The sequence below is a fragment of the Daldinia caldariorum genome (genome assembly GCF_022478825.1).
Source record: "Daldinia caldariorum strain CBS 122874 unplaced genomic scaffold F4812scaffold_2, whole genome shotgun sequence".
NCBI lineage: Eukaryota > Fungi > Ascomycota > Sordariomycetes > Xylariales > Hypoxylaceae > Daldinia > Daldinia caldariorum.
Window position 1 is genome coordinate 1,285,952 of NW_025953038.1, and position 19,161 is coordinate 1,305,112.

The window sequence follows — 19,161 nt, forward strand, 5'->3', positions numbered from 1 at the left end:
GTTAAGTCAATATAACACCGCCAACTCTCCTCATCATCAATAATAACGGAAGAAAGGTTAAATGTTGTAGTATAGTTCTAGTAACTATTAAATAGTTTACCTTGAATAGTTGTTAAGCACTTAATTCAATGTTTACGGGTCAACTAGGATAGGTACTACTCTTGTGTAACACTAATCAGCGCATACCTAAGCTCACCGCTAAGAGGGCCTACCTACCTAGGTACTTAGGTACGGCGATATCAAGAATAGTTTATCCATGAGACATTGCAAACTATTCTATGATCTCCTGTATGACCAGCAGGCCAAGATATCTGCAACTCGACTTCCATGGTATTTCCGGTTGTACCGTTTAAGTACGACTTATTCAGCTTAGAAGACAGTTTGCGAAATCATAGCGAAGTTATAGATGACTAATGGACTTATAACTCCAAGAGATGGAATAAGGGAAGTCAATTAGTACTTGAATAGTTATTTGAGCTTAATTAGAAGAAAAACAGATGTTGTTAAATATCATTTAATTACTTACCTCCCTCCTAGCTTACACATTTGAAGCTTCGAGTGTTCCGCATTTATTTATTAGTAACTTCTCGTCCGCCGAAAGCACAAGATCCTTTCTATTAGTCACCGCCAAGCCCAGTGTTTCATCAAATACGACTTTGTCTGACTCGAGCCAAGATAACGCACCAGGTAAGGTTAGGTAGGAGGTACCTATCCAAACAGACAATGTTATTATTGGCACGCCACCTGCCGGAAGGAATATCGACACGACAATTCGGCTATGTGGTTGGCCGGCTTATGGTGACAAAGTTTTAACTACGCACGTAGGAGCCGAACCACGGCTATTCGTAATCACGGTGCGATTCACGCTCAAAGAGTTGGATACCTAACTCATGATAGAAAGTGGTACATATGTTCTAACGCGTAATTGGGGCTTTTCTAAAGACCACGAGTGTTAAATTTTCGCCGTCACTACGAATCAGGGAACATGATGGATAAGCTGAGGATAAAAGAGTTCCAAGGCATGAAGATATCAAGTGTCTGCCAATAATCCTTATTAGGTAGCTGGGCTGCTGAGCTGCTGAGCTGGCCCCCACACAATCAAACAGGGATGATGTCTTGGGTGACCTGGGTGATCTGGCTGACTATAGGTATAGATATACGAAATGTTGCACAGGGTGGATACGGATGAATGTCGAAAGGCATTCCTTCGTTTTGAATTTTCGCCAGTCATACAATTTAACGTGAATTCTCTTATTCTCACCTCTCCCCCAACGATATGTATACCTAATGTATGTCATATAGTTTGGTTGCAACCTCGCGATGTTGACCTCTTTAGCGATACCGACGTCATGCGTGACGGATATATGGGTATGGTCAACCGGGACAGCAACGGGAGTCCAGCTTGGTAACCTCTACGATTCAAGCTGCTGGCCTGGGAGCAGGGACTTAGCGACGACGATCTCGCCTGCAATCTGTCCGGCTGGATATACTAGCGCGTGCAATGCTTCACCCTCAAAAGATGCTAGCGAAACCGTATGGGCCTGCTGCCCAACGTCAGTCACTTTTTTTATATATATATATATATATTCTATATACCTACCTAACACATGATTGTCAATGCTTCAGCTGCTAACTTGCGACGACTAACGCACAGGGGATTTTCCTGCGACGGCGGCTTCTTCTCTTGCCTTTCGGGTGGCAAGGAAACGAAAACGTACGTCGTGACCGGGCGTGATCGCGCTGGAAACACTCTCACATCGACACTTGCAACGGAAAGCGGAATAAATGCGCATTCGATCCGAGTAGCATTTCATTCTTCCGACCTTTTCGTCTCGTCTACTTCCACCACTTCATCATCATCTACTTCTAGTACCAGTTCATCACAGTTTCCAACGTCAACTTCGAGCTCAGGTTCAGGCGACTTATCGGTGGGGGCTAAGACCGGCATTGGAATCGGCGTTGGTCTCGGTGGCTTGTTACTGTTCTCGTTACTTGGCTGGCTGGCGTGGAGAAGGCACAGGAACAAGCGACTGGCTAACGGACAAGACCCCTCTGTTCGCCAGCAATCGTACGTAGGAACCACACAGTATCCCAAGGCTAATCCGGTCACGCCCACGACGAAGATGAACGTGACGAATAACGTGCCGGGCATACACGAACTTGGCACGGAACCATACGCTGAGCTCCCAGCCGAGATACCGACCAGTAATAGGAGAGATGGATGAGAGAGTTCAGACACACCAAAAATTGTTATTATCATTCTTTTCTTCTGCTGATCCTGCCTTTGGTGGTAAGAACGTCACTAATACACAACAACAGTCAATAATTTTATTACCGTCAAATGGGGTTATGGCAGGAGAAAGTAGATAGAGAAACTTCAACTGTAAATTTAAAAGAGCGCAAAGTTATAAATAACGAATAAAGGTCCTAGCGGTTATGCGGGGCCTGTTAATAAATATAAATTCTTCATGGAAGCCTCCGAGCATGGTTGTTGCGAATTCGATGAATTTCTTGTTTTGCCTTTCGAGCACTTGAGGACATAATAATGGGTAGGCGAAGCTCACTATTTTTAGAAAATGGTTTTTAATACAGTATCAAATTACTTGATCAACAGTCTCAATTGCCAGACTGTTAACGCCAATCGAAAGAATATCCTTGATCGAATGGCCATAGATGGATCGTACCAAGGTAGGTACCTCCTAAGGTACCTCCTGTTAAAGACGCAACGTGTCGGCCCGGTAAAATTTCCCGTATCTATGATCTTAAAAGGACCAAGAGGGTGTGGTAAGAGAGAGAGAGTTAATTAAAATAGGACCCTAGGTACTTACACGTCCTATTACGTAGACCTCGGGAGCGTCACACCGGACTTTTCGCCACTTCTCGGTACGTCTTTCTGGAAATGCTTCGTGATACTATCTGCTGAGTTATCGTGCGGGTTTGAAGCCGTACACCTTGTTACTGGTCCTGCATGCCTACTAAACGGTCATGTTTCATTTATTTGACAGTTTCGAACGGGGTATTAGCACCTATCTTTAATGCCTTATTCAGATGGCAATGCAATGTAACAGTCCGGGGTCTTCACTCGCCATACAGACTCCCATTGTTAAGGCTGTCCTCAATCACACGTGGCAACATATTTCATGGCGAGCCTTGTATCCGGAATTTATAACCGACTTTCTATACATCCTTCGAAAGCTCTTCTTCATGCCTTCGGAACGCTAAACATGCTGCGTGCAAACATATCATGTTCCTTGTCCTTCTCGAAGGATTGAGACACGAAATCTATTGGTGAGATTAGTAAATGATATACCCATTACCGACATTCTCCGACCTGCAAAATTTGAAAGCGTATCTACCTACGTTTACATCTGATCTATTAAGGTAGTATAGCATTTGGATCACCAAGTTAAGAGGCAATAATATTTATACAAAGCTAAGCTTTGGATTGCCTTATTGCTATTTGACTAGCGTTAGTTACTTCGAAACATGCATGTAGGTAAGAAGTATACTAAATGACCTTCATGCTGCTTGAGTCTAATTGGTTGAAATGCATTACGAAGAGATGCAAATCTCCCACAAATCTCCCACTAGGTTAGGTTAGGTTAGGTACTTTTAGCCTCCGTTCTAGCCTCTGAGCGGACTGTGAGCTTGCAAAAAACCAAAGGTGACGGATGTACCTACGCAGCTGCTACGCAAGCTGAGCAAGCCTATAAAAATGAACTAAGTCCCGATGAACAGCTAGCGTAAGATCTAACGAGTTCTAGTGTGAAATATTCAAAATGTATTTCATCATCACCCACCCGAGGACCCACAGGAGGCTTGATTTTGACGCCTTCGACGCCTTCGAGTCATCACACCAAAAGGAGACTTATCAGAAACCCAGTATAGTCAGGTACAATACAGATCGCGCTTTCCCCCTACTACCCCCCTAATTATGCGATCAATGATAACAATCCATGTACCTACCTCAATAGCTATGTAGGTAGGAGGTACGTAAGGTAACATATCGTTCATTGTAGAGTCCGAACTCCGATTATAACATTTTCAAGGTCCTCCGGGCTCCGATGTGTGTGCTAAGGTTGTCTTCTTTATTGTCCCTATCAGCTCTAAACTTCTATGATGATGTATTATTATTGTTTTATGTCTTGCCTATTCCCTTTCAGAAGCTAGCCTTTTGAGACATTTTAGGCAGATTTCCAACAATTCCCAACACCTATGATGCGGCTATTAATACCTTAGGTATGGATTTTACTTCCTATTTAATTGATAACTATTCGTATTTGAGCCACGTTTTTCCCTTTCTTTCAGGGCGTTTTGAGCCCTTAGAGACCTTCGTCTAAGTCACATACAATGGACGGCGACAGACCTACTCCAGCAGATACGGATATTCCTGGTGGGTTCCCTGAGACGCCATCCTCCATCCCGCCCAAACGTTTCTCTACAATCAGTCGAGAGTTTTCACTTGCTGCCAACGGAGGAAGTTCTATACCTAGTTCTATACCTGATACTAGATCTTTGAATACCGGTACCGACGCACTTACATCAGTACATGGAAATGGGGTGGACAATGTGAATGTTGATGGTATTGTTGGCGGGAATGCTAGATCGAGTGATATTGGTCCATCCTCATATAAGCAAGCCGTTCCAGTGCACCAAGCTCAATCTGGCCCTGGAGAAACATCGTCTGATGAGTCGGACCAAACTGAAGTGGAACCTCGCTTTGAACCTATCAAGTTCACGGCGGAGCAACCAAAACTCGAGCGAAATGAGAGTGAGATCAACACCGAAGATGATCTATTCCGCGCCCTTTCGCGGCGTCGTAGTCTTAACTCCAATGCCGAATCGCAAGGAGAGGATGACGAGGTCGAGCGACTGATGTCCCGTATGTTTGGCCAAGCTCGACAGCAACATAGCGAGGAAGAAAAGACGAGACACGCTGGTGTTATCTTCCGGAATCTCACAGTAAAGGGTGTCGGCCTTGGTGCTAGCTTACAACCCACCGTTGGCGATATATTTCTCGGGTTTCCAAGATTCTTATTGAACCTACTAACCAAAGGACCCAAGGCTGCCACCGGTAAACCACCCGTAAGAGAGTTAATCAGTAACTTCAACGGCTGTGTCCGACCTGGAGAAATACTGCTCGTCCTCGGGAGGCCGGGGTCTGGTTGTACGACGTTCTTGAAATCATTCTGTAACCAGCGAGCAGGATTTGAAGATGTTTTGGGTGATGTAACTTACGGCGGAACGGATGCAAAGCGTATGGCCAAGGATTTCAGGGGCGAAATCATTTACAACCCGGAAGACGATTTACACTATGCTACTCTAACGGTCAAGGATACCCTCACCTTTGCTCTCCAGACCCGTACTCCTGGGAAGGAATCACGGATGGAGGGTGAAAGCAGAGAAGACTATGTGAGGGAATTTCTTAGAGTCGCCGCGAAGCTGCTTTGGATTGAGCATACGATGGACACTAAAGTCGGTAACGAATACATCAGGGGCGTTTCTGGCGGAGAGCGCAAGCGTGTTAGTATTGCGGAGGCACTCATTACTCGGGCCAGCGTTCAAGGGTGGGACAACTCGAGTAAGGGTTTGGATGCATCAACTGCTGTCGAGTATGTCCAATCATTGCGAGCACTTACGAACATGGCCCAGGTGTCCACTGCTGTCTCGCTATACCAAGCCGGCGAATCTCTGTATAACCTTGTCGATAAAGTCTTGTTGATTGATAAGGGGCAATGCTTATATTATGGAGCGTCCGACCGCGCCAAGCAGTACTTTTTGGATCTTGGGTTTGACTGTCCTGAACGATGGACTACCGCCGACTTTCTTACGTCTGTTACCGACTCCCATGAGCGTAGTGTCAGGCCGGGGTGGGAAGATCGTATTCCGAGATCAGCCGAAGAGTTTGCCGAGATTTACAAGAAAAGTGAAGCTTACCAGCGTAATCTTGATGACATTAACGATTATGAAGCTCATCTCGAAGAGCAGCGCCGTGCTCGGGCGGAGAATACGTCGAAAAAAAACAAGAGGAAGAACTACACGATATCATATCACCAACAAGTAATTGCTCTCACAAAACGTCAAGCTCTAGTTATGTTGGGAGACAGAGCGTCCCTCATTGGAAAATGGGGCGGTATCGTCTTTCAGAGTCTCATAGTGGGGAGTCTGTTCTACCACCTCCCACCTACAGCGGCTGGTGCCTTCACACGAGGTGGTGTCTTATTCTTTATTCTGATGTTCAACGCGTTAATGGCTCTCGCTGAGCAGACTGCGGCGTTCGAGGCTAAACCTATCTTGCTCAAGCATAAGAACTTTTCCTTTTATCGGCCTTCGGCCTATGCGTTGGCGCAAACTGTTGTGGACATACCTCTGGTCTTCATCCAGGTGTTTCTATTCGATATTATCATCTACTGGATGGCAGGCCTCGCTGCCTCGCCATCTCAGTTCTTCATCTCGCTACTGATTCTATGGTTGATTACAATGACGACTTACGCATTCTTCCGCTCGATTTCTGCAGTTTTCAAGACTTTGGATGACGCTACAAAATTGACCGGTGTCGCAATCCAGATTATAATCGTGTATACCGGATACCTAATCCCGCCTTCGTCAATGCATCCATGGTTTAGTTGGCTACACTGGGTCAACTGGCTTCAGTATGGGTTTGAATGTCTGATGTCGAATGAATTCTACAATCTGGAATTGGCTTGTGTACCTCCGTTTCTTGTTCCCAACAACGTTGAAGGTGCCGCACCGGAATATCAATCATGCACATTAGCTGGTTCGCAACCTGGAGAAGTAGTTGTCAATGGTGTAAATTATATCGACGTGGCTTTTAGCTACTCGCGCAGCCACCTTTGGCGAAACTTTGCCTTTTTATGGGCTTTCTTTGGTTTCTTCCTTGTGGTATCGATGATAGGTATGGAGAGAATGAAGCCTAACGCTGGAGGTGCTGCTGTAACTGTTTTCAAGCGAGGACAGGTCCCAAAAACCCTCCAGAAATCCATCGAGACCGGAGGCCGCAAAGGTAATAAAGGGGATGAAGAAGCCGCCAGTTCTAGCGAGAAAGTTAGCATCCCTGAAGAAGCCTCGGCAGCCGAAGAAAGACGTGATGAAGAAACTATGCAGACGGTCGCAAAAAACGAGACGATATTCACATTTCAAAATGTCAATTACACAATTCCGTATAAGGGTGGAGAGAGGAAGCTATTACAAAACGTGCAGGGCTTTGTGAGGCCGGGGAAATTGACAGCCCTTATGGGAGCTTCTGGAGCTGGAAAAACAACATTGCTTAATACTTTGGCTCAGAGGTGAGACTGCAATGACCCTCAATTGAAATTCATACTGACTTCTGTTTTTAGAAACACGTTCGGTGTTGTGACGGGAGACTTCTTGGTGGACGGAAGACCCCTCCCAAAGTCATTCCAGAGAGCCACAGGATTTGCAGAGCAACTCGACATCCACGAACCAACTGCAACTGTACGCGAGGCCCTGCAGTTTTCTGCGCTTCTACGTCAACCAAAGGAAGTGCCCACCAAGGAGAAGTACGCTTATTGCGAAACGATTATCGAACTGCTTGAGATGCAAGACATCGCCGGAGCAACGATAGGAGTAGTTGGCGAGGGTCTCAATGCGGAGCAGCGCAAGAGACTTACTATCGGCGTTGAACTTGCATCCAAACCTGAGTTGCTGATGTTTCTGGATGAGCCAACATCCGGTCTCGATTCAGGGGCAGCATTTAATATCGTTAGATTTTTACGTAAGCTAGCTGATGCCGGCCAGGCCATCCTGTGTACCATCCACCAGCCTTCCGCCGTACTATTCGAGATTTTCGACGAATTGATTCTACTCAAGTCTGGTGGTCGCGTGGTATACGCGGGCGAGCTCGGAAAAGATAGCCAGAATTTGATCGAATACTTCGAATCGAATGGTGGTCCGAAATGTCCCCCTGATGCAAATCCAGCCGAGTGGATGTTGGAAGTAATCGGAGCGGGCAATCCGGATTACGCAGGTCAGGACTGGGGCGATACCTGGGCACAATCTAAGAACTTCGACGAGCAGTCGAAAGAGATAGCACAAATGGCTGAGAAGCGCCGCAATGTTCAACATTCGAAGAACGTCCAAGATGACCGCGAATATGCCATGCCTCTATGGACCCAGACATCAGCAGTTGTCAAGCGCTCTTTCGTCGCTTATTGGAGATCCCCCAATTACATCATGGGGAAGATGATTCTGCACATATTTACTGGCCTCTTCAATACCTTCACATTTTGGCGTCTGGGTGATGCTAGCATTGATATGCAATCCCGCTTATTCTCCATCTTCATGACACTGACTATTTCGCCCCCGCTGATTCAACAGCTTCAGCCTGTCTTCCTCAACTCACGAAACATTTTTCAGTCCCGCGAAAATAACGCAAAGATTTACTCCTGGGTTGCGTGGACCACAGCTGCGATACTGGCAGAGATACCTTACGCGATCGTTGGAGGTGCCATCTATTTCAACTGTTGGTGGTGGGGTCTGATGGGGTACAAGATGTTGGGCTTTCCATCAGGGTTCAGCTTCCTGTGCATGATTATCTTCGAGCTATACTACGTCAGCTTCGGCCAAGCCATCGCGTCCTTTAGCCCTAACCAATTACTAGCAAGTCTATTCGTTCCCCTCTTTTTCCTTTTTGTTGTGGCTTTCTGTGGTGTAGCCGTACCTCCGGCATCACTTCCGTACTTCTGGCGGAGCTGGATGTATCCGCTCACCCCTTTCCATTACCTGCTGGAAGCTTTCGTTGCCGTCGCCATTCACGAACAACCTGTCAATTGCAAGCAGAGCGAGCTTGCGCGCTTCAGCCCTCCTCCCGGTATGGACTGCGAGTCGTACGTAGCGAATTACGTTGCAAATGCCAGTGGGAAGTTGCAGAGCGTGACGAACGGGCTCTGTGAGTTCTGCCAGTACAAGAACGGAGACGAGTTCGGCACGCAGTTCAGCGTATCCTACAGCAATATCTGGCGAGACTTTGGTATCGTCTGCGCTTTCATCGTGTTCAACTACGGCGTGATCTACTTTTCGACGTACCTACGGTTCAGGGGCAAGAATCCTATCAGCGGGTTTTTGGCGAAGAGGAAGCAGAGGAAAGCTTGAGACTGCGGAATCGCGAGATTATTGCAATACCATGGCTCGATGGGGTCTGTGGCGGCGGATTGCGAGGCAGTGGTCGTTCGGTTGGATTGCGTTGTTCAATCGGAAGGGTGTATTTAATTATAGTCGGGTATAGTCAGTGTATAGGTCATAGGTCATAGGACATGGGAAAAGGGTAGAAATAGGTAGTACCTAGACATAAAAGTATGTCTTATATTAATATGCCATTAAAAGTACGGGTATCTTTAGAAGCAATGTGCGCCTAATATTGTATCCTCATCCTAAAATCCAAAAAACGCCGCCAAATGACAAACCTCCTTTTCCTTTTTTTTTTTTACAACCCTATTTTCTTTGTCTTACTATTAATATAGGTATTTTTATCGCTGCCATCATTATTAATAGTACTACTATCCATCACCGCGAGCTGCAAGCGCTCACGCTCGCGCTTGAACCCGCGGTGTCCCTCGGACCGGACCTGGGACCCGCCACAGGCCTCTACGTCGTTCCACTTGGCGCGGTCGGTTTCCAGCATGTTCGCGGGCACGACGCGGTGCAGCATGAAGTCGTCGCGGTAATGTCCGCCGTGCTGTTGCTGCTGCTTCTTCTGCCTCTTCTGCTGCTCCTGCTTCGAGGCTTTCATCCGAGATAAGCTGCCACCATCACCATCGCTATCATAGCTATCCTCGTCCTCGTCGCGCAAGAAAGTAAGCTGTAACCCGGGAGGAGGGGGAGGGGGAGGGTTAGGAGGCCAGGAAGCGGTAGAAGAGCAGGACGAGGAGAGGCGACGGTGCTGGTGTGTGACATGCACCTCGCGGGTGATGAAGATGGCGTTGAGGAAGGAGCGCCGCAGGGCCGGCCAGAAGGTCGGGATCGACGCGCATATGCTCGCGAGGTCGACCTCGAGCGCGGCGACGATGATGCTCGTCGGCGTGTACCACGTCAGGTCGAGCACCGGGTACGTGCCCGCCTTGTTGGCGACGATGGTGCGCAGGCGCCATATGCTGAGGAGGTTTACGCTGGGTTTAGGGGGTTAGGGCGCGTTATTAGACGGGGTGGAAAGGTGAGTGAGGGCAGGGGAGGGGGGTCTAGAGCTAAGAAAGAAAAGGGGAGTGTGGTAAGACTAAGTAGGGTAAGGGGAACCTTAGGTTAGATTAAGTAGGTACCTAAAGTAAGACAAAAGCGAATAAACATACATAAGCCCGAGGAACAACAGAATGCCAATCCCCAGCCGCTGCTTCCAGGCGGTCGACTTGCGAAAGTACAAGGGCACGGGGATGGCGAGGACGAGGGCGTTGAGGACGGCGTTGGAGGCGGTGTGGCCGGCGAAGGTGCCGGCGAGCTCCGCGGGGACCTTGGAGCCGAAGCCGTAGCAGCGGGCGGGCTGGGGCGCGAGCCAGTCCCAGAAGCCAGAGACGGGGAAGCAGGGGAACAGCGCGCAGAAGGAGAAGGCCGCGCCCCAGAGCGCGCACACCCCCAACCCGACCCAGCAGATGCCGCGCGCGCGCGACCCGGCCTCGAAGATGCGCAGGTATTGCGATAGCAGGCAGAGCTTGACGAGGGTTGTTGAGATAGTGTATGTGGCTAGGCAGATGTAGAAGTACTTCGCGTGTGTTAGTGGTGGGTATTGAGGATATGGCTACCTAAGCTAAGGGGTAAATGCTTGCCTTTTGGAAGGCGACTATAGTGTCATAACGGAGCATTAGGATATGCTCCCCGAACCCATTATTCAATGCTAAGGTCTTGTTAGCTACCTCCCATGCTACTCTATTATTAGAGGAAGAAAAGTTGATGTCTTACCAAGACATAAGAATATTGAGCCGACGGTAGCTGTGACCTATGCCTCAGTAGTTAGTTTGCTATCCGCTCGGAGAGTCGGTGAAGTAAGTGGAATGCTTTACTCTAACGAGCACCACGAAGAGATCATCCCATCCTAGACATTTTAACTTTATCCGCGTATATATCCTCAATATCACACATATATGCGAGACGACCTATGTTAACACAATCAGTAAACAGATGGTCTAGCAATGCTTCAGTACAATATGAATTCTCACCACGAAGGGTATAATTACACCGTACACATTGACTTTATAATTGAGTATCGGTTTCGACTCGTGAGAATTATCATACGCCGTCATCAGGCGGCGGAGCTCCGTAGCATTGCTAGTCGACATATTCGAAAGCGGCGACGAGCTTTACTCGGGCCAAGAAGCAGCGTGGTGAACCCGTCTCCTACGCATTCCACTGTTTGTCACCACCTCATCGATGTTTCCATCGTCGTCGCGCGTTCGAAAGCCTGGGACATCGTTTGTTTTAAGCCGAAGGGTTTACTGCTGCGCCATGTCTGCGCTCACATTATCGCTCACGTATTCATAACTGATCACCTCCTATCCCAAAGCCCCTTTTGCATCTAGTCCTATTATGAATAGCCAATCTGAGTATACACTCCAGAAAGATAGTGGTGTGCATTCCACGCATGGCGTATGCATCCGCGGTCCCCGCAGTGCCTATTAGGTCCACCGATATGACTATGCTATTCCTGACCCATTCGGAAGCATTGATAGACGTAGTATTGCGGGAGAGCTCACTACTACCCCCCCCCTTGTCTATATGGGGACGGGTTTCAGTTCTAACCTATATCAGTCCAAGATGTGTGCCGGGCTTGCAGACTTCACGAGATCGGTTGGTCCAATTGGAGGTGATATTCTGCTCGGCGGTGGGTAAGACCTCACTCCGATGCGGTAGCACTGCGTGCTCACCTGGATGCGGCGCAGCATTCGAGAAGTATCCAATTTGATTAGCTGCCTTACCTGGTACCCAACCTAAATTCATTACACGACATGGTGTAAGGGTACGTTACCACGGGTGGGTATGGATAGGATCGGGACTTGAATGTAGAATCTGGCTTTTGCGGTTGAGTTTCGCTGGGTTGTGGTTATTCGGTAGAGAGGCAGGATACTAACGCATCGCCTCAATAAACTACCCCAATACCTACCTACCTAAGGTAAAGTAGCTATGCTATATTACAAGTGTTGTCAAGGCTACGCATGATGGAACGTGTTCACCTACCCTGAGGCTTGGGTACCTGAAATCACTTCCTTTGCTATACCGAGCACATATCCAGCACATGGTATCGAGATATTTTAGACTCGGCATCAAGTTAAAGCTGACCTCGCCAGTCGGACAAGCCGAACTACCACAACGTCCTAGGTGCTATTTTTCTGCAAGTAGATCTGCACCATTTGGAGGTATCGGTATTCTGCGTACGTACGGCCAAAGCCACAACGCAGAAGGCTGGTTGAAACATGGCGAATGATGGAACAAAGCACATCACCATCCGTGCTACTAACTATTGATTTCTCCATCGGGCCTTTACGTCGTGTTGCTGTATGGAGGCATACATGTAATGTAATCCTACCCTACCCATCCCACCCAAAAACGTTATAACAAGCTACCTTAGGTACATACTTACCTAACCTATCTAGCTACGTTTCGAAAAGAAAGACTTACATAGGTACATACATACCTGTATTCACGCCCGTAAGCAACAGTGTAGCCGTTCTTCCGCGAATACCCAGCCTTAACTAGGTCCCTTAAGAGCTTTTTGATGACCCCAAGGTGGGGGCTAGAAGAATGCTGAAGACCTGGGTGAGATCCGAACCCAGGTCGTACTAGGTAACTCGGGTTTTGATGCCCTTTTGAATGCGACATGGTACATATCATATTATATCATAGGTCGCGAAATCTCTAATGCTAATGCTCGTCTTCTCGTGTTAAAGAATCCTGTTGCAGCGTAACAGGTAACTACTGAAAACGAGGCTGGTTTCAATAGGTACCTATCACGTACATTGTCAACAACCCTGAAAATAGCACCGCTATTAAGCCCTACATCAACTACGATGCATGCATGCAACCAACCCACTGCCGACCAGGGCTATCGCGCCATGCCCAACCCGTGGAATAAATATCCGAAGTCTATAATTCGTATCATCAATGTAACTTTCAGTAACATCATCGACGTTGCTTGGATAGAGGAAAGAGACTTGGTAGGATTGTGCAGACTAGAAGCCCCTAATCTATAACAGACTACCTATGGCTTTGAGATAGGTAGGCTATGGGCAACGTGCTTGGTGTCTAGATCGCAGCCGATTAATACCCAAGGATGGTTTTGATATGATACTAAATTGGAAAGGAACATTTCCGAGTCGTCTCGCAAGATCTTTACTAGCACCAGAAGCCTTCATATCAGATAGGTTAGCACCCTTTGTTGAATACCATGATTCAAAAATATTAAACATATTCAATATACTTGATTCCCCCAACTATCAACAAGCTTAGGTACCTAGGCATTATGCAGTATGCTATACGTTAGGTACCAGGTATGTATATAATCGTAACCTTAGATAACTATTCTACACCCCCATACGCCGCTCTCATAGCAGAGCAGCAGCCCATGTAACGCCGAGTCATACATAATTCAAAAAGCGAACCAGGACTTTAAAAATCGTCATCCATAGCATTAACCCTCCGCTCGGCAACCTCGCGTATCTTCTCTCCCAAGATGGACCTTCCGTAGCGCTCGGCAACCTTACCCGCGGCCTCGATCATGCGTCCCGTGCGGTCGCGCATGAGCTCCACGATCTCGAGCGCGCGCATGCCGCGGTCCTCGCCTTCGCGGCACTCGATAGCCAGAAGCTGCAGTAGGGTCTTGTCGATCTCGAGCTCGAGACGCGCGAGGTTGGAACGTTGCGTGTGGCTGCCGCTCGTCGAGTCTGCTAGATCCTGCAGCTGTGCCGCAGCAACACCCTTGAGCAAGAATTGTTGCTCCAGCTTACGCGACTCCGACTCGTCATCTTCAGGTTCAGATACGCCGTCTTGGTCCATGGCGTCTGGGTTCTTCTGCTTCGGTGGTTCTGAGGACAGTGGGATGGAAAAGTCAAATTCGGAGAGGAGAGGGCGTGGGAAGTATGGGTATTGATCACCTCCCTTCAGAATAATACAGTGAAATTTGTTATCCGCAACAGCGATTGGGAAATACGTCTCTTTCTTCCGACCGGAAGCAAGACGTGGGAGAAGTTTGGTATCCAGGAGTGGTATCCAACAGGCTCTCGACGGTTGACGCCAATGTAGCAAAGTCAAGAGTGTTCCCGTGGAATCGTAGATACACGGGTCCTGTTACTAGGTCAGCGCTATTCGTGCATAATGGAGGTATTTTACTTACGCCATTGTCAGAAAAGAAGACACTCTTTAGCGTTGCGCCCTCTGGAAGCGCAACAGTGTCTTCGTTTTGACAAATTTCATCCCTCTTTACGTTCTCAATAGTGTATAGAAGTCTAGTATGCCCGTCTGCACCAACAGGACCGTTGCCGATGGTCATTACGTAGTCTCTCCAGCTTGTGCAAGTAACCATTGGCGTGCTCTTCGGCCGGTACACCTTATAAGGGATGCCGAAGAGCGTGTAGACTCGAACATAGTTTGCAGTAGTCGTCACAGTTACAAACGAGTCGCTAAGGGACATGGCCAAGACTGCCTCTCCTTTCGGTAATTGTATCCTCCAATCGGTACGGCTTGTCCACGTCTCGTGAGGCCTGTAAAATATGGTCGCCGGTGTGTCGTCCTTAGGTGGGCAAGAGAATAGAGCGCCATTCTCTGTCAGGCAAGCTTTGTCGTAAAGGAAGGTGTCGGTGAAGTGGAAGTCTCTGTGGAATTCGTGATCATAGAACTCTACAGTGACCGTATTGTGGCCATCTTGGTCTACTGTCCAGACGAACCCAATAAGGTTCAGGCAAAGGTATTTTCTGTTACCTCGCCACGGCGTCGAACCTGGCTGGAAGGCCTCATGGTATTCCGGTTCAAGGTGGGGGCGCTTGCTTACGGGCTCGCCAAAAACGGCAAGGTCATCATGCATGCGTTTTCCATTCCCGTTAATCACATAACCAGCTCCATCGTCATCTACTACGAAATCGTCGTCTTCCTGCATTGGTCCATCCATAAGAGAGTCATAGCTTGCTTCCCTATCCCTTCGATTGAGCACGGGTACGATGTTGTCTGCAGGTCTTCTGGCTTTCGCTGAAACCTCGGTTAAGGGGTCATGGATAAAAGGGGCAGGTTGTTTCCCAAGCTTTAATAGGGAAGCATATTGCTCCGGTACGAAGTCTAGGTGAATATAGACCTCGCCGTCCGAGTTCGTAAAAGAGACTAGATTATCTTTAGGGTGCCAGGCTATATCGATTACGTTGGCATAATCGAGCCTGGCAATAACACTCTGGGTCTTAGTCTCCCATAACAATATCCTCTTGTCCTTGCCGGCGGAGGCTAGTATAGCACCATTCGGTGACCAAGCTAAAGCAGTAACTTCTCCATTGTGGCCGTTGGAAAATATTCGTTGCTTCTCCCAGTCGTTCTTAGAAACGACCTGGATATCTCTTGTTGGGGTTGGAACTGCAAAGGCACGCCCGTCGGGGTGCCACACAATTTTCGAACTGACATCTGATTCGGTATCTAATACTCCAATGACGCCGTCGACTTTCCTTATAAGTTCCGGCTCGTCAGAAGAGAGAGAGTACACATATACGATGCCGTCGGTACAAGCCAATGTGACAGTTGACCCTTTCGTATCGAAAGCGAGATGTTTCGTAGGTTTATTATGCTCCTTGAGGTGACGAATTTGGGTATTATCGTCGGTTCGGACAAGCTTCACAGTCAATTCGTCGCTGGCAACGGCGCACCACTTCGAGTCTGGCGAAAGTGCAACGTCTCGGATTGGGAGAGAACATCGAAGTAAGAACCTGTCGAAGGTAGCATCGGGTATCGAATAGAGGCTGACGGTGCCATCTTCAGAGCCGACAACGAAGAATTCGTCTGATGCATCTACGCTTAGGTTCTGTTCTTGGCAATCGTCGATGTTGATAGGCTCGCCGTCAAAACCTGTTTTATATAATCGGATTGTATTATTGGAACCGACGGTCACCAGCTTTGAACCGTCAGGGGTGTAGGCACAATGAGTTGAACCTTGAGTATGGGCCGGCCTTGCTCGAGGGCGAAGAGGTGCTGTTGATGCCATTTTGATATATGTGTCTCACCTGAAATTAGAAGACATCAACAGTCAAAAAAGTGAGAGTGGGTTCAAAAATTGAATTGGATGGGTATAAGTTGGAGAATGATAGAAAACGAATGGTAGAAAACGCATAGTGGAAAACGCGTCGTCGCGCGTCGACAATTCAATTAACGAAAGCGCGTTTACGTACTGCGAACAGGGATGCCCCTCTTTGGCCTGGCCTGTGCGCGCTAGGTATGCTAAGTACCTGCCCCCACCTTTCTCCAAATCTCCACTTCAACAGGTTATCTACCTGTATCGCGATAAAACGATAATGCAATAATACCATTTTTCTTCTAACTATCACTCACATTTCAACCCGATTTTACATAATAATAATAAGTCCAATTTCTCTCATGGCAACACCACGAATATAAATGTGGCTACCTACGTAGGCAACGATTTAAAAACAATTATAAAATCCTAGATTAGGTACCTTAGGTAGTTTCTGCTACATAGACGTGGATGTTTGTGTCAACGCAGAAGATTCCGACTTCCAAACCCGTCAACTTCAAAAATACATTATCCAACAACCCCTGAATATTATTGTTATTATTAATCCTTATTATTGCCACCATGAATAAAGCAACATCGACAGACCAGTTCTTTCAGACTGAGTATACTATGTCCTATGTTATAATATTAGTTCAATTTTTAACCCTTTTATTATAGTGCTGAGCAGGCTAAGAGGGACAGGCGTGCGGCAAAAGCTGGTAACAAGAATGGTAACCCTATCGCTCTAAAATCAAAGCTGTTGGCCGCCATATCCGATCCCACCGACCCATCCTCAGTTCTCATTGCCGAGTCGGCCGGGTCAGTCCGTAGGGTCAATGTTGATGTAAGTTACCGTGAAGATACCTTATCCAGAGCAAAGGTTTTAACTCAACTATATCAGACAGGGGATACTAAGCAGGTATTCAAAGGCCCATCAGCACCAGTGACCTGTGTTGCTTTCGGTGGACCCGGCAATAATACACTCTTTGCTGGTTCCTGGGATAAGAACGTATGGTCTTGGGACCTAGCTTCAAAAGCACCTGGTCGCAAATATGATGGCCACGCAGACTTCGTCAAGGCCGTTGTGACTGCCAAGGTTGGAGGAAAGGACGTCTTAATCAGCGGTGGCGCGGATAAGAAGATCATCGTATGGGACCTTGAAACTGGATCTCGACTCCATGTATTACAAGACCAGGCCGTGTCAATGATGGCCGTTCAGGACCTTGTTGTTGACCCAGTACAATCGGGACCTGACGAAGTCATACTTGTTAGTGCTAGCAGCGACCCTCATATCCGCAGATGGCGTATTCGGCTCGATGGCTTCGAACAGATTAAGGAAGCATCGCCGGATGAATCTGGGGCGGTTCGTCATACGATATTGGAACATGATACTACGGTGTACAAAGTGGTGTTTGATTCCGAAAGCGAAGAGGTCGACCTATGGACATCAAGCGGCGACGGCACAGCAAAATGTCTATCGCGATTTAAGGGATTCACTACTGATGATTCAGTCCGCCACGGTGACCACGTACGGGCCGTTGCCGTAACAGATCAATGGATAATTACCGCCGGAAGGGACGAGGATGTCAAAGTCTGGGATCGCTCATCCGGAAAAATCTACAGTGTTCTTGAGGGTCACTACGACGAAGTTACCGACCTAGTTATCCTCAACGGGGGCAAGAGAATTGTTTCAGTGTCTATCGACGGAACTGTGAGGACATGGCCACTTAGCCGGGCCGAGCTCGACAAAATCAATAAAGATAGAGAGGAAAAGGGGCTTAAAGCCGAGGCTCCAGCAGAGCCCGTAAAGGGAGTAATGACAGCAGAGGAAGAAGCCGAACTTCTAGCGTTGATGGATGAAGATGATGAATAATACCCCTGAAGCATTTCGAAGCAGGCGATGAATTTTGGGGTACGTGAAGACGTTGGCTACATCCTACCTAAGGCACTTGAAACCTCTTTCGGGAAAAAAGCGGCTTAATGGCGGCTGGCGACCGAATGAACGGGATGCTTGTTTCACTGGAATGGAATAAGAAATTCACGTGTATGAGGCGGCCATGCGGCCATAAGCCCAATGTCCCCCTGAAACCTTAATCTTGTACTTCCACCCCAACTTCAATGTTACTATTTGTCTGACTCGAATTAAAAAAGAGGCTCAGTCTGAGGGTATCTCATGCATGTGTTACCTGATTTTATCTAAGTTATACCTCCATACGGTTGCCAGCAGCCTGACGGTCCCCTGCGGCAATAGGTGAAAGGTTCTGTAAAAATACTTACCTACATACCTACGCCTAGGTATCATATACCATCATCCACATCGTCCTGATAACCGGGTTGGAAGGAAGGTTGCCAAGCCAAAATTAGAATTTCCCTGCAGAGCCAGGAAATCCGCACAAGCCCGTCCTAAATACGAAAACTTAAACAGGAAACCTGCATGTTTTCGCTTAAGATTGTCTCATGGAAGCGACGAAGGAATATGATGCATCTGGATATAACACATATCCACAGGTAGTGATTCTTTAACGAGAGTTGCAATGTAAAGGATCAAATCTTGGTACCTTGATGGTGTATTCTTACAGGACTGTTGAGTTTTGATTATGAGGCGGGCAATGTAAACGCGAGAGCAAATGGTTCGCCCTGAATAGCGAACTCCGTCCGCCGTTTGCGTTATTGGCGTCCGTATCTAATGCACGATGCTCCGTGGCGTAAAGAAACCACGCCGGCCATGTCGGTCGTGCAGAATGAACCAGGTCATATCCTTATATCTCCCAAGCCAATCTAGATCAACTACTAGGTATTCTATTATTCTCCACATCGTAAAATAAGATCTCGGTTGTTGGCTGTGGCGTACGGGAGAGGAGACCACATAATAAGCAAAACCACATCCTGGAAGTCATAAATCCGATGCGCGCCACATGTCTAATGAGATTCAAAGGGAGCAA

The 19,161-nt window shown here is 47.6% G+C and overlaps 5 protein-coding genes across 5 annotated transcripts; 3 read left to right on the forward strand and 2 right to left on the reverse strand.

Annotated features, from left to right (window-relative positions):
- The first annotated feature begins 938 nt into the window (after positions 1-938).
- F4812DRAFT_413842 (uncharacterized protein) lies at positions 939-2,521 on the forward strand. The gene is made up of 2 exons (XM_047932827.1): positions 939-1,553; positions 1,655-2,521. Exons 1-2 carry the CDS (start codon positions 1,321-1,323, stop codon positions 2,223-2,225), a joined length of 804 nt encoding a protein of 267 aa, XP_047793697.1. The 5' UTR covers positions 939-1,320; the 3' UTR covers positions 2,226-2,521.
- A 1,287-nt stretch (positions 2,522-3,808) lies between these two features.
- F4812DRAFT_413848 (ABC-2 type transporter-domain-containing protein) lies at positions 3,809-9,328 on the forward strand. Its single transcript, XM_047932828.1, has 2 exons — positions 3,809-7,307; positions 7,359-9,328. Exons 1-2 carry the CDS (start codon positions 4,351-4,353, stop codon positions 9,130-9,132), a joined length of 4,731 nt encoding a protein of 1,576 aa, XP_047793698.1. The 5' UTR covers positions 3,809-4,350; the 3' UTR covers positions 9,133-9,328.
- A 4-nt stretch (positions 9,329-9,332) lies between these two features.
- On the reverse strand, positions 9,333-11,454 carry F4812DRAFT_176978 (uncharacterized protein). Its single transcript, XM_047929995.1, has 6 exons — positions 11,184-11,454; positions 11,028-11,120; positions 10,927-10,963; positions 10,794-10,861; positions 10,323-10,729; positions 9,333-10,145 (listed from the first exon to the last, which is right to left on the reverse strand). The coding sequence occupies exons 1-6, from the start codon at positions 11,301-11,303 to the stop codon at positions 9,464-9,466; spliced, it is 1,407 nt and encodes a 468-aa protein (XP_047793699.1). The 5' UTR covers positions 11,304-11,454; the 3' UTR covers positions 9,333-9,463.
- Positions 11,455-13,412: 1,958 nt separating this feature from the next.
- On the reverse strand, positions 13,413-16,317 carry F4812DRAFT_413857 (WD40 repeat-like protein). The gene is made up of 2 exons (XM_047932829.1): positions 14,351-16,317; positions 13,413-14,301 (listed from the first exon to the last, which is right to left on the reverse strand). The coding sequence occupies exons 1-2, from the start codon at positions 16,190-16,192 to the stop codon at positions 13,627-13,629; spliced, it is 2,517 nt and encodes an 838-aa protein (XP_047793700.1). The 5' UTR covers positions 16,193-16,317; the 3' UTR covers positions 13,413-13,626.
- A 484-nt stretch (positions 16,318-16,801) lies between these two features.
- Positions 16,802-18,092, forward strand: F4812DRAFT_455498 (WD40 repeat-like protein; the record flags this gene model as incomplete). Its single annotated transcript, XM_047936833.1, has 3 exons — positions 16,802-16,842; positions 16,898-17,063; positions 17,121-18,092. The coding sequence occupies 3 exons, from the start codon at positions 16,802-16,804 to the stop codon at positions 18,090-18,092; spliced, it is 1,179 nt and encodes a 392-aa protein (XP_047793701.1).
- Between the last annotated feature and the right edge of the window lie 1,069 nt (positions 18,093-19,161).